General features: G+C 44.5%; 1 protein-coding gene across 1 annotated transcript; it reads left to right on the top strand.

The window, feature by feature from the left end:
- Positions 1-4864: 4864 nt before the first annotated feature.
- LMO2 (LIM domain only 2) lies at positions 4865-12048 on the top strand. The gene is made up of 4 exons (XM_031593328.2): positions 4865-5118; positions 5199-5376; positions 8276-8491; positions 11022-12048. The coding sequence occupies exons 1-4, from the start codon at positions 5112-5114 to the stop codon at positions 11239-11241; spliced, it is 621 nt and encodes a 206-aa protein (XP_031449188.1). The 5' UTR covers positions 4865-5111; the 3' UTR covers positions 11242-12048.
- Positions 12049-14794: the final 2746 nt, after the last annotated feature.

The following is a 14794-nucleotide window of genomic DNA, read 5'->3' as shown; positions in this document are numbered from 1 at the left end:
AAAGCTGCAAAACACTGAAGAATATAATTTACAAGTCTGTATGTGTCTCTGTGTGTTTACAAATACATACACACAGAAATGCATAATTATATACACATCATAAATATAGATATAAATATATATACATAGGCAGGGAAGCCTGAGCAGAAGTTTCTGGTTGGTCTGTGACTCCCTGTGAAATTTTCTCTGAGGGCATTTCTTCCCCAGTCACTGCTTATTTTCTAAAAGGAAAGCATTCAGAGGTCAGACTCAAAGTTTCTGCAGGTTAATACGTGTATTTCTTCTGGCATGTATGGACTTCGGATGAGATATTTAATTCTGAAATAAAAACTAGTGACTGGGGTGACTTACATGCCTAACAAGCACAGAGGAGAGTACTTAGCACAGAAAAGGTGCAAATTGCTTGGAAGAACTATACTGTAGAGCAGTAGCCTTATGGAAAAAATGACATGGTAATTGGATCTGGCTGGTGTGCAAGGCAGCAAGGGCTTGATGGGAGCAAGGGAAGTCAATAACAGAAAAGAGAGGAAATGGGGAAGGGGAAACCTTTCACATTTCTTCAGTGAAGCATCCCTTCATCTGACTGCCTGTAACTTACTTGTCATCATATGTGCTGTGACCTGCAGTCAGAGATTTCTCTCAGCTATAAACACAGGCTGGTTTTTCATCTTAATTGCTTGCTGAAGAACATAAGGCACAACAAAACAACAACTTGTTACCCCTCAAACTTCTTTATGCGCCAGATTTCTTATCTGAAAGTCTGGACCTCACAATCCCAGGGCAAACCTCACCCTCGCTGTGGTTTTTATTGTTCTGGTATGTTTTCTTCCAGTTCAAAGGAAAGGTTAACCTGCTAAAAGAAAAGTGTGTTCTTATCCCAGAGTCTTTAAAGTCCTCTGAATCACACTTTGCTAAGCCTCCAAAGACTTTAAGGTTTGTGCCTGTGGTCGTCACTCAAGAAGAACTCTTTATCTTTACTTTCACCACTTCCATTCTCAGGAAAGTTAGAAAATATGCTAGCTAGCTGGTAGAGTGGTAGGAGCCTTTGTTAGGAAGAAAAATAGCACTTGCAGAGACAGGATGTATAACAGAAATTATTGTCTAAAAAAAGAAATTTCCAGGTCTATGAAAAGGCAAAAAACCATCAAAACATTTTAGTGATGTGGTGTCTTGCATGTGTATAATATTATATTATACCTTGTCAATGTGGTGCGCTATTGATATGACACTGATTTTCCAGGGATGTCAAACGTTGTCAGAAGTAGCTGATTTCTACTGAAGCATTCTGTATTCACCAGGGAGACCAGAGATTGGCAAACATGATTGCTCCTAAGCATCCTAACCTGTTGCACAGTGTCACTGTCATGTCAGAAAAACCCAAAACAAAGCAACAGATGTCCTTTTTTATTATTATTATTTTTCTTAAACGTCACCCATGGATTTGGCACATCAAAGCTTCAGTTCAGTGAGTAGTGGTGGGAAAGAGGTTTACTATTTCGTAAATAGGTGAACCAAGAAGGGAGTCAGGCAGGGCAATGATTTTTCTAACCCTGCATGTTGTGACCGTGGCAGACAATAACACAAAATACAGAAATCTGTATTTCCTTTTCTCTGCCAGACTTTGCATTAATCATTCAACTTCAGCTGTGGTCTTGACATTACTATCCTATAGAAGATACTAACAGGAAATCTAGGCCACCAGCACTGAGATCTAATTCTCGTGTCTATGCAGAGACTTAAATCCTCATAAAGTACATTTTAGGCAAAAAAATGTTACCAGCTATGAAGGACAGCAAAGTTAATCTTCCCTATACACAAGCTTCTCGAAATGAGAGAGACCTGAAATTATTCAATGTTATCCATAAGCTCTAGAGAGAATAAAACTAGGATATACCAAAGAAGTACATGCAGGAGCAGAGATCCTGAGACTCTCTCAAATGAGCAGAGTTCCAAAACAAAGCTGAAAATATTCAGTCCAGGAGGGGCTGGCTCCTTGGAGATGGATGCATTTTACTATTTCTTTGGATGACACCACTCATGGAAACATTATAGTTTTAGATGGAATGTTCCTATTGAAAAATACAGAGAAAAGTCCAGCCTGTTTCTTCTAAGTACTGAATGCTTAACACAGTAGCACTGGTTTTGATCTCAGCTGTGCTCCAATAATTAGTCCGTAGTAGGATCTACATTACTAAAATTTAATTGAAACCAACAGTTATCCCTTATGATTTTTAATCCGTCAGCGAACACAAAAAGCTGCGCTAGAAAATGCTGGAAAATACAGCCTCACAGAGAAAGGGACAATGGAAAGAAAAGCCCTCACTAAAAATAGTACCAGTCTTTTTGTCCCTGTGCAGGAAATGTAGGCACCACAAATTCTAGCCTTAAATAATGCTTTGTCTTTGTGAACGTTTTTCAGCAGGAGGCAAAAGTAAATCAATGACCGATTCTGCTGGGGGAAGTAAACATTTACAGATGGGAAAATTGAGGCACAAAGATATTAAGGGACATGCCCAAGATGAAAAAGAGAAGCCACTCTTCATCACTGCTCTCATCTGTTGCTCTGGGACATGAGATCCTTGGATGGACATGCCAAGGTTCACTGTCCAGACTGAGAGATTAAATACAAACCCAATAAAGGAAAATTGAAATGTCTCCCCCAAAAGTGTATGCTTTTGATCCCCTAAGGTGTTAGAAGAGATGGCTCTTGTTGGTTTTTTACAGTGAATCCAGTGGAAATAGCCAGCCAAGGCCAGCTCAGAAACCTGGAGAGAAGGTTCTTGAGAAATTACATTCAGGAAAACCCAAGAGCAGTTGATGGGGATCAGGACAGGACACTGACTCCTGATGTACAGGGCCAAGCAGTGCCTGGTGCCTTTGTAGTGCAGTTTATTCAAGATACTATAACTTTGATCCCCGTTGCTCTTTGCTTAAGCAGATTGAGCTCAACCACTGTCCCACTAAGCCTGGTGAAGCAGCAATCAGGAGACTGACTGATTTATTTGCTCCTACTAGCTCTCCCCATACTGTTTTGCCTCTCAGAGGAAAGAAAGAAAACAAGAAATAACTTTGTGATCATTGTTACAGCTCTTTACACTGGGAGATAGTTGTCTATGGGAATACGGGATGATGCTAGCACCATCATGAGGATTACACTTAAAGAGTTGGCTTTTCTAAGAGGTTTGTTCTGGGTCTGAAATGTGTCAACATCTCTGTTTTTGTCCCTCACCAAAACTGGTGACTGAGTTCACCTCTTTCAGATAGACAGGTCTTAAGATATTCGTTTCCTGAAAATTTTGGAAAAGTACATAGAGGAGAGGGAGTGTGCCAAAAGAGCTGTAGCATATGCACAGCTATGTCCTCTGAAACCAGAAAATGCACCTGGCCTTAAGGAATTGTTCACGTTATCCCATCAAGAGCCATTCAGAGTATGACTACCCCAATCGTCAGGGAAATTGTGACTCAGAGTTTATAGTTTATTAAATCTTGAGACATGGGGCTAGGAGAAATCTAGCTCAGAAATGCTTTTTCTTTTCTTTTTCCCCCGCAAACACATTTCAAGTTCTTACGGTTGTTTTTGATACACCTTTAAAGCCAGTATAAGAAATGTTCATCATGCTGTCCACGGAACCTGGCGAAAGAGCTGCACTATGACAGGAACATTTGGTTGTGAGAGCGGCTGCCGTACTGTAACAGCTTAAAGAATAAGAAAGATGTATTCTAATGACCAGTGATGGCTCTAAAGCATTGCGAGAACTCAGTTCAAAGCCCTTGAAAATGAATAACAGTCCTTCTGCTGACGTTACTAATCTTTGGATAGGGCTCATTAATGTATTTCAAATATTATAACCCTGGTGCCAGAAAGATGAAAAAATTAAAATGTTCTCATAAAAATAGACATCAAATGTATTTCTGTTCTGGGAATTGATATAGAAGCTAAATGCTTCTGCTACTGCTTTACTGCTGATCTTTTCTTACTGTTTCTGAAGGAATTAGGGGGGCGAGCAGCTCATTTCAGCCAGGGCTCTGCCTCCAGCAGCCACCGGGATCTCATGACTCACAGTCTGGGAAAATGCTATAACCACTGTAATAGTTTTCACTCTGGCCCTGTAAATCAGCTCTTTCCGGGACGTGCTGTGCTGATGGAGAGGAGGGGGAGGAAGGATGGGAGTGGAAATAGAGACATTCAGGCAAGAGTTTCCCATCTTTAGCTTCCGTGTGATTCATTATGGATCAATACTGTACTCTCGAGCTTTTATAGCTCATTAACACCAAGCGGCGTCAATATATAAATTTGTTATAGTGCTTACCGAGAACTCGGGGGCATCTGGAAGCAGACACCAGCGACCAGTGACTCTGGGACACAACGAGATACAAGGGAAGCACAGTTTAGGTGACCGATTTGCGCTCTAGGTAGAAAACAGCACTCGAGTTCTGACCCAGCGCCCGATCTCCAGGTGCCGTAGCGAAATGTGCGTGGTGTAGGGCGTGTGTAGGGGCTGGAAAGGACGAGGAGAGGGAGCGTGACGTCCCGTGTGATTCCGCGTGGGGCCGGGGTGCCGACAGCTCGGAGCCGGCCGAGGTTTCCCTCAGCCCGTCGGATGCTTTCAGGTCGCGCACCTCCCCGGGAGCCCCGAGCAGCGGTGCGGTGCTGCTCCGTGACGTCGCGATGTGAAAACGCAGCGTCAGCTCGCAACCCCGGCTGCAGAGAGCCCGAGCTCTGTCTCTTTAAGAAGCCGAGCGAGTCGTGATGCCGCTGTTTGTGTTGCTAAACCCCCAGGAGTCCAGTTAAGAAACGGGCAGCTGTCTCTTTAAGCGTGATTTCCTTCTATTGTATTTGAATCGTGATCAGGAAAAAGGAAATGAAACCGGAGAGCCGGGGCCGCGCCGCGCAGCACTAATAGCGATGCCGAGCTCCCCGGCCGCAGCACCCGCCCGGCTCTGCGGGGCGAGCTGAGAGCCGCGGCCGGGCAGGCGCCGGAGAGCGGCGGGCAGCGGCGGGCAGCGGCGGGCAGGCAGCGGTGGCCGCGGTAGTCGCCTCCCGTCCGCCCGCAGAGCCGCAGCCGGGGGAGCGGCCCCGCCGCCCGGCGCGCAGGAGGAGCGCGGCGAGGATGGGAGGTTAGAGCCCGCGGGCAGCCCCGCCGCCGGAGCCCGGCAGCCGCCCCAGCCCGCGTTTGTGTCTCTCTTTGGTGTTGCAGGAGGAAATCCTGTGAATGTCATTGGGGGGCGGAGGGGGAGCGCGGCTGGTGACAAGGCGTCGAGAGCAGACGGCCTCTGCGGGGGCAGCGGGGGCAGATCGCATCACAGGCACGCTACAAAGGAGCCATCCCTGCCAATGTCATCTGCCATCGAGAGGAAGAGCCTCGATCCTTCCGAGTAAGTGGCATCTTTTCTCTCGGCCTCCCCACCCCTCCGTTCCTCGCGGTGCCACCGACGGCAGCTGGCCGGCTTCGTACCGGCCCCGCGCGCCCCTCGGCTGCCACGGGGTCGTCCCTCCGGCAGGGATCTCCGGGGCCGGAGCCCGGGTGCTGGATGGGCGGGAGGCGGCTGCGGGCTCAGCTCCGGGCCGGGCGCTTCCCGCCGCCCCCGGGTTGCGGGACCCGCTGCGGGGCTCTCACCCAAGCTGAAGGCGGTGGTCGTTCCGGGTTCCCCGGACCTGCCCCGCTCTCTTCGCCGATTATAGCGAAAGGTCGGAGCTGTTATCTGCGGCTGCCCGACTTCCACATTTACACAACGCGAGGCGCTTTGTAACTTTCAAGGGCTTTGCTGGGGGAGGCGTTGCGCAAAGGGCGTGCAGGGGGACCCCACGGTATAGGTGGTGAGAATTCCACTCCGTGTTTTTCATGTTCGTGGAAGGGGCCGACCCGCAGGTCCCGTCCCGCAGCCGATTCTGTGCAGCCCTCCCGCACATGCAGGCACCGTCCTTGCGAGGGGCGATGGCAACTCGGCTTAAAGCAGCGCTGCGCGCCTTCGTAGCTGCAGTTACACCCGTCTGGAATCGTGATAAGAGCGAAAGAAAGAAAATCTCCTTTTTCAGATAGCACTTAAAACGTAGCTCTTAGTTAAGTTTGGTCGTCCGCGGTTTGTTTCCTGTGAGATATTCAAATGCTGTCTCTTGAAGCTGCGAGTGAGCACAGGGGAACCATCCCCACTGCGGGTTAAATCAATTCCTGCCGTGTTGCTTTTGATGTCTTGTGTGCTGTTTTTTCTTTTATCGTCTATGAGAAATCATCATCTGAACTCCTGGGTGTCAATGTCCCAGTTTGCGCTGCAGCATTTTAGCAGTATTTATTTGCTTTCCTGCTTGGTGTCCTACTGGCTTCGCTGGCATGCAGATATGTGGACATCAAAAAGCCGGTACAGAAGAAATTCTGTTCCTCAGAAACATGCGTGGGGCTGTTACAGGGCTGCCTTGTGATTCCCAGAACCTGTAAGACCAAAATATTTTTGGGCTGCAATCTCAGGTTTCTCATGATGACCAATAAGGGACACTAAGGTGCGTTCCCTTGTAGCTGCGTGTTCTGTTGGGTGGCACGCAGAGCTCATCTGAGTGGAGCCCACTCTCTAGGAGTGGAACTGCGGGGCTCAATAGAGAAAGCTTGGAATAAGCAGGGCCTGCTCCTGCTCACAGCCCAGGCTGCCTGGAGTTTCAATGGGAACTTACAGAGCCTGGGCAGCACTGCTGGGGCCCAGCAGCTTGGGCACTGGGAAAGCAGTGGGCTGAGCACGTCATCTCATCACATCTCAGGGCTCAGCTCATGAAAGCTACAGGATCAGTTTCATAGCACAGAAGATGTTGACCAGTGGTCATTTCTCCACGCTGAACTAAGTCATATTTCCCTAGAAAACTGCTGACCCAGTAAAAAATGTATGGAGCTCCTTGAGGCAGCAGCTATAGGAGTTCTCCTGTTGCCTGCTGGAATCCCAGAGCAGCCCGGTTCTGCTCTGAGTGAGAACCCCAAACAGTCTGGGACTCGGCTCTGCCTCCTGTTGAGCACTTTGGTCATGGTCTAGTAAAGTAGATAAACCTAAATGTACAAACCTGTGATTTTCTTTCCACTAGCAGAGGGCTGAAATGATACAGATGCTAAAGGACTTATCCCAGAGTCTTCTTATAAGCTTCCCTGGGGTCTGGGTGAGGGTCTGGGTCACTGCAGAACTGAGCTCACCTGCCTTCCTTTTAGCTTTTTAAATATCAGTTGAAATCTGGGCTTCAATCAAAATAGCAGCAAAGCTGGGCAGCAGCTACATCTGTTGTAGTTATTTATTTAATGCTGCTCAGTGAAATAACATCCCCGGACTTAGTCTCCAAATTTGCATTCCCCAGAGGAAAGCTGGCTGCATGTATTTTCCCTCAGGTACTTTTTCTATACCCACAGTCCTCTGTGAGACAGAATTCCCTTTGCTCCCAAGCAGCACTACAGTCAAAGCTGAAAGCATCGGGTCTACACGATGGGCTTGTGTACTTCAGGGTGCATGCACAGGTGCTTTATGGGGCTCTTCAGTAAGTTAGAGGTAGATCCAGATGTTGTCTGAGTTCATTCAGACATTTATAGTTAAATCCTAAAAAAATTGGGGGAAGAAAAAGCTTTTTGTTTTTTTTTTTAATGGAAACTAAAGCCTGGCTATGTGTTGTGGGCAAAACAGATTTACTGGAAAACAGAATACAGTCAGAACTTGTAGGACTGTGGTTGTTGGTATTTGTCTGCCCGTATGGACCTAACTGGTGTTTTCATAGCGAATCCAGGCACCTTTTTGGAATAAGTGTCTGAAAAAGTGCTGTCTTCAATCACATGAAAATCGTGTTGTTAGAAGTATATGCATTTTTAAGAACTGTGTGGATTGAGCCCCGTGATGAGCAATTTGTGTTTGTCCAGCAAAAAAAAAAGGAAGTATCTACACTGGCAGGAATGCTCTATTAAGATTGTAGGTGTATTTACACTAACGGATACTCCTGGGTGATAAAGAGATCCTTGTGTTTACATGTTATCCTTTGAAGAAAAATATAAAACAAGTTAGCAAATATTTGGCTACTTTTATTAGCTCCTTATACTTTAAGTTATCCCAATCTCCTTAAGAAGAGTGAAGTCCTGCTCGCTCCCTCTCATGTTAGAGAGGGTAAATTGTTCACTCCACTGGGAGAAAAAATGAGAGCATGCTCTGTGTTCTCACCCGACCCATCTGCCACTGTGTTTTGTTTTGCTTTTCCTCCTCCTCCTTCTCACTGGGACGGCGGCAGCGTGTTTCCCTTCTCCAACACCCCTTTTGTTCGCAGGGAGCCGGTGGACGAGGTGCTGCAGATCCCCCCCTCGCTGCTGACATGCGGGGGCTGCCAGCAGAACATCGGGGACCGCTATTTCCTGAAGGCCATCGACCAGTACTGGCATGAGGACTGCCTCAGCTGCGACCTGTGCGGGTGCCGGCTGGGAGAGGTGGGGAGGCGGCTGTACTACAAGCTGGGCAGGAAGCTCTGCCGGAGGGACTATCTCAGGTATGCGGCTTCCCAGCCCACTTCTCATAGAATCATGGAATCGTGTGAGTTGGAAGGGACCTTAAATGTCATCTGGTCCACCTCCCCTGCAATGAACGGGGACGCCTACGCTAGATCAGGTGCTCACAGCCCCGTCCGGCCTGACCTTGGGTGTCTACACCGCTTCTCTGGGCAACTTATTCTACTCACCTCCACTTCTTTCTGCCATTTCAGCTTTGTCTATCAATTTAAGGTACAGCTAGTGAACAAAGGATCATGCATAATTCATTTTGGCTGATCTTAGATGCAGAGTTTAAGAGTAATGGGGTTTGCTCAGTGCTGCTGCTCCCCGGATAGCTGAATGCTGACTGAGCCATGTCAGCGTGGGGTACTGCCAAGCAGAAATTGGGAAGCAGTGGAGAATTTCAGGAGGACCTCCCTGCCCAAACTGACTGCAAGCCAGCTCCCCAGAATGGCTTTAAGCAGTTCTGTGCCACTCCAGGCATTGCTTTGGAGCTGAAAGTTATATAAAAGCAGGTGCTGAGATTGGCTATTGATGAAAGATCATTTCGTTCTCTCATTTAAGAACATGGTATCCAAGGTAACTGAATTTAATTCATTTTCCTGATGTGGTAATGTCAGCCCTATAAGAGACGCTTGGTTCCACCAAGCAGTGAGACTGCTGTACTTGTTTGGTTCTGAAGTGACAGCCTTTTGTACATGGATCGATCCATGTCTTTTTCTGCATCAGTGGTAACTTATCTTCAAGCAGAAAGACATCATGTGCTGGATGTGTAGTGTGGAGCTGCAGCCGGGTACAGGGAAGTTTGGTCCTGTTAAGCTGGACCCAGTGGAGTTTTCAGCAACATCTATCTTCCTATCTGAATTGCCATAATTTTTAAGTAAAAAAGGATTAAACTGGGAATAATATATTTCACAAAACATCCTTAATAAAGGATCTCTGTGGTCTCAGTTATAGAGAAGTGTTTTGACCTTAGCTGCACTGGCTGTATCCCATTTGTCCCAATGGACCCCTAATGTTGCAGGAAGTTTGTGGAACAGGCTTAAGACATTGCATATATTTTCAGCTACCTTACTGAAGTCTACAAAAATTAAAGCAGCATCTCAGAGGAGCTCCTAGCGATTGTGTTCCAGAACTTACTGATGGGAATTTCTCTTGGCAGAAATGAGACCACTTGTAAATGCTCAGCAGACATCATGTTCCAGCAATGAACCAGAGTTAGCTACACTTCCCAGATACTTTTTGTTTTAAAAGGGAAGCAAGAGAAAATATGTCAGTGCAGTAATGTATTTTCTTGCCGTGAGATGGAATGTTTTTGTTTATTTAATAATATAACATGCTATTTTCCGTTATTAATGAGACATCTTGCAACATTTGTGTAACCTTATTACTTTAGCTGGGCAGAAGTAGACACTGACATCTCCTGGTAGAATAAAGAAGTATGTCTTCTGCCCTTAATGAGCTCTCTTTAATAGGTATTCCATTTCCAGTTTAGGACAAAGGAAGCAGGCACAGAAGTGCAGTGTAAGGGTGGACAAAATCTTTCTGAAATTAGTATGGAAACATAGAATTCAAAGTCAATGTGTGTATTCTATACGCAAGTAATAGGATTTCTCCCTCCTTTTAGGACTATACATGATAATCTTAGTGGTCTTCTCCAACCTAAATGATTCTATGATTTTATATACATTCATACTCTATATATGTCCCTTATTTATTAATAATATGTCTTACAAACTGTAACCAGCAGACTGTGTGAAATGCTGCTGTTCATGTTATCATCAGACATGGCTGAACATGTTGCTCTGCTTCAGCCGAGAATGCTGGCAAATGCTGTGAGGGGGGCACGTACATGGTGCATTTGCTAGGGGCTCCTTTTAAAAGAAAATAGCATACTGATTTCAGCAGGGAATCTCAATCTGCTTTCAAAAAGAGCAGTCCAGAGCATAGAATTTTCTGGGACAGCAGAAGTACCTGGAAGGTCTTAGCATGTATCCTGAAACCCAGCAGGAGTGATTTCACAAATACAGAAATATTTGAGTTTGAAAGAATCTCAAATGTGGAAGAAATGAATACAGACAGTAGAATATTAAATCATAGATATATCATAATGTGGCAACTTTTTCCTGTGAATCACAATAGCAACAGCTGAAGATAGGCAAGATTTATCAACTGAAAGGTAATTTCTGTTGATGTCATAAGAGAAAGTGTTAGCATCACACAACATTATGCTATGATCTGGTGAACCTTTACTCTGCTTGAAGCTGCTCAATGTTTCAGGATAACGTCATTGATCACAGAAGTCAATTACCTTAGAAATAAGTGTAGATCTTGGACTTTCTTCCTCAGTTTTTGGTATTTCAAAGGTTTGAGTTCTGCTCAGCAGCTTTCCGTTTGACTTCTATGTATCTTGGTAGTAGTCTGACTAATGAAGCAATGCACTGATGTTGTGTTCCTGTTTTGACTACTTTTTTTCCCCACCTCTCCAGCAAAGGAACTCTAATTACTTCTTTGCTGTTGTTGTTTTAGGCTCTTTGGCCAAGACGGCCTCTGTGCCTCCTGTGACAAACGGATCCGGGCTTATGAGATGACCATGCGGGTGAAGGACAAAGTGTACCACCTTGAATGCTTCAAATGTGCAGCCTGCCAGAAACACTTCTGTGTTGGGGACAGATACCTCCTCATCAACTCGGACATAGTATGTGAACAGGACATCTACGAGTGGACTAAGATAAATGGAATGATATAGCGAAGAGATGGCTCATGATCTATAAAAGACATCTCACGGGTGACGCAGACACGTAGCTGCAGTGAGGAGATAACCACCTGAGCTATGTGCTTTGTCTAAAGTGGGGGGGAAATACCACAGAGTAGGCCCTTTTCAGGCAGTGCTACGTAGAATCTAAACCACATATAAATGAAGAAGGGAGACTGAAGCAATAGTAGATAGACTGACCTGCTAACAAAGGCGTATTGACAATAACTGACATCAGCCAGATAGGCAGGAGCTGAGGAGCAAACACAGTGTGATAATGAATGCTCATAAATGGAAAAACAGTAGCGACTTATGTAAAGAGATGTTATGACTTTGTCACCTGCAGACTAGGATTGTGCAATTGATTTTTCTTTTCAACTTGTTTTAGTTACTCAGTTTAGACAACTGCTCCTAAAGTAGACATGAAGAGGAATACTGGAAAAAAAGGGCCAGTCCCTTATGTGGTCATTTGATAAGGCCGTATGTTTTGGATTAGGAGAGGAATGGTGAAGAGGGCGGGGGTTATTTTTGCATGGATTTTTTTTTTTTTTTTTTTTTTTTTTTTTTTTTTTTTTGTGAGAATGAAGAGTGCATCCTCTAGTCCCAAACTGTTCTCCAAAAAAGTCCTGCTGAATAGTTGTTTTCAGGCACTGCTGTTTCAAGATGAGATGTTCCATAGATCATTTCTATACAAATATAAATCTAAAGAGTTGTTCAGCTATTTTATTAACTTAGATTATATCGATGAAATATTTGTTGTGTGTAGTAAAACTCTGCAGCTTTAATAAAAATGACAGAAGATTTGAGTGTTACTATTTCTTTCTTGGAAATCAGATGGAATATTTTGTTAGCCTTTTCTGTAGTGGGATTTCTGCACTTGGACTACAGCTGATTCTTGCTGGATTCACTTAAGGTTGTGTTTCAGAACAGAAACAGGAGAACACCAGTCAGCCTCAAGAAGCTTTATAGAGTTCTTCATACTAAGGGCCAATGGGATAATATTGTGTGACATGGACCTTTCAGTGCCTGTAAGGACGTTTTGAGGCTGGCTGATGCCATGAAATACATTCGGGTGTTACTTTGCAACATAAGAATAAGCTGCCTGATCTCAGAGGAGGTCATGTAGAATTAGGTCCTGATTTTGCTCTAGATCATTGAAACCAGTATAATATAACTTGAGCCAATCGAAATTTACTAGTGTTTGGAAAGATTTCTGTTCAAAGCCCTAAAAGCTCTGAGCTCTGCCTTCAGGCCCCAGTGCTTAACGCCAACTCAGACTCCATGAGTTTGCCTGGTCTCTTACTGGCTTTCAAAGTTTTGACCTCCTTAAAGTCCTAAAGAAACCGATTTCTCAATTTAATTCTATGCTATGTATTTTTCAAAAGCTGTTATTTGATGACTTAGTTGGGTGTCCAACATACTGGAAGAGAAGATGAATGTCATTTCTCATCATTATTTTTTGCACTATGCTTGTCCTTATGGACTTATATCTCAAACCCTCCAACTTGTATCATTTGGTGATGAATAGTCTTTCTTGTGTGAAAGCTGCTTCACACTTCTGATCCCCTTCACATGTCTACATGTTTTCTGGTTCCACTCTATCCTTTTCAGAGCGTCAAAAGGGCTGTTAATTCTGTTCAAACATATTAAAATAGAGCTTATAGCACAGTGGAACAAGTCTAACAATCAACTCAGAACACAGCTGGTATGTCCTTTCATCCCATCAGTAGCAACACATAAGCAGTAGCACCTAAACACATAGATATCTATTTGTCCCATTCATTTAAATAAGATTGTCACCTAAGGGACGTTTTTCTAGTTCTCTTTTTTCTAGTGGTGCTAATTAGTGACAACATTTTGCATTTTACAGTGGGTATCCTGAGAGCTATTTTTTAGTTTGCTTTTGTTATCACAGGCAGAACTGGGGACAAAAAGCTTTAAATCTTACTACAGCTGAAGTTGAAAACTGCATAGGAACCATGATTTCATGCTTGAAATGAGAAAGGGCCCTTTGAGTCCTCCGTGATTTAGTTCTTCTCAAGTGATATGCTGACCCCTGGAGGCCACTGACAGCTGTTATAATTACAGCTCTTAGCCTAATGCACATCGTTGCCAGCACAGGCAAGAAAGCTATGAAGCTATGTACCCAGAACAAGGAAAATCCAGCTATCACCTTCACCATCCCCAGTGGCTTATTGCGAAAACTCTGTCACAGTATCCCTGTTAGTTTGCATCACCTATTGAGCATATTGCTGCTAAGGCAAGATGCAGGTGCACAGACATTCTTCGGGTCTGCACAGGGGAGCACACAGTGAGCATTGCATTGCCAGACAAGTTCATAAAAACAGCTTCATTGCAGATGCCTTCAAAGCTTTCCAGGTCATCATGCCCTATTGTAATGTCTCTCCCAGGGATCTCTTTTTTCACACTTCTCCTTTCCCTGAAAAAGTAAACCTTGACAGCACAGCAGTACAAGAGGGGAAAGGAGTGCTCACAGCTTCATTAACATCTACAAGTTCATGGCAAAAAAAAAAAAAAAAAAGTACAGATGACAGCAATCAGCTATAAAGCTGCTCTCCATGCAGCCCCATGCCAGTGTCATATTGAGACAGATAGATAGATATCAAAGGGAATGTGTTACACCAGGGAGGATGAAGTCTACCCCAACACGTGGAGCGTACTTCAGAGGCTGGGCAGCATTTTGCCAGTGGTCCTGACACTGCCAGGGACTTTGGCAAAGTCGGCAGTGATTTTGACTTTTTAGAATTGCTACAAAGAGGTTTTGAGCCCTGTTCTGACCTCATGCTTCACAATAGCAGAAGTGACACTAGAATAACTGATGGCAGAATTACATTGATGTAAAGATGGCATTGATGTGGTCAGGAGCGACTGAGATCATTACAGAGCAGACTTTATTCCCTAAACTCTTTGCAGTGTAGTCTTCAACCATTCTCAGACATGCTGCAGAGCTGATTTCCATAATTCCACCTCTGACTGAAAACAGTGTGAGGGGCCTCATTACCATCTGAGTTGAGATGAGGTAATAATGTCAATAGTTCAGAGAGGCTTTGCGCTAATGAAAGCAAGACCTGTGTTTTGTTCCCACCTCCTAAAGTGCTTCCTGTGTGACTTTTAGCAATTTAGTGAAATATTCTGCTTCTCTTTTGCTCACTTGTGAAATAGAGATACCATCACTTACTCTTAAAAAAATTTCCAAACATCCCAATACACTCATTATTTTGTGTAAGGTATCACTTACATGGGAAAAAATAGTTTAAATTAAATGAATGTATATTTCATGGAATGATGCTGAAGAGTGGATGTTCTTATTTTATTATAAGACCACCTATTTTATCTAGTCTATGTAAGGCTTAAGCTAAACTGAAAGACAAAAACTTGTGCCAAGAGAAGAGTCTCCCCTTGAGCAGTGGTATAACTCTGCCTCTGTCTGTATGATTATGTCAATCTGTAGATAGACTTTTCCTAGCCAGATAAACCCTGAGACATCACAGAATGTGATGTATGCATGCCAACAAAGAGAAGAGGT

Source organism: Phasianus colchicus, chromosome 5, assembly GCF_987193195.1.
Source record: "Phasianus colchicus chromosome 5, bPhaCol1.hap1.1, whole genome shotgun sequence".
Taxonomy (NCBI): domain Eukaryota; kingdom Metazoa; phylum Chordata; class Aves; order Galliformes; family Phasianidae; genus Phasianus; species Phasianus colchicus.
The sequence above is the reverse complement of the archived record's forward strand: the minus strand, read 5'-3'. Positions and strand labels throughout refer to the sequence as shown.

What these genes read in the sequence shown, in the direction of transcription:
- LMO2 (XM_031593328.2), top strand. An exon ending in AAGAGCCTCGATCCTTCCGA is followed by an intron (nt 5,377 to 8,275) that starts GTAAGTGGCATC and finishes TTTTGTTCGCAG; the next exon opens with GGAGCCGGTGGACGAGGTGC. An exon ending in TGCCGGAGGGACTATCTCAG is followed by an intron (nt 8,492 to 11,021) that starts GTATGCGGCTTC and finishes TTGTTGTTTTAG; the next exon opens with GCTCTTTGGCCAAGACGGCC.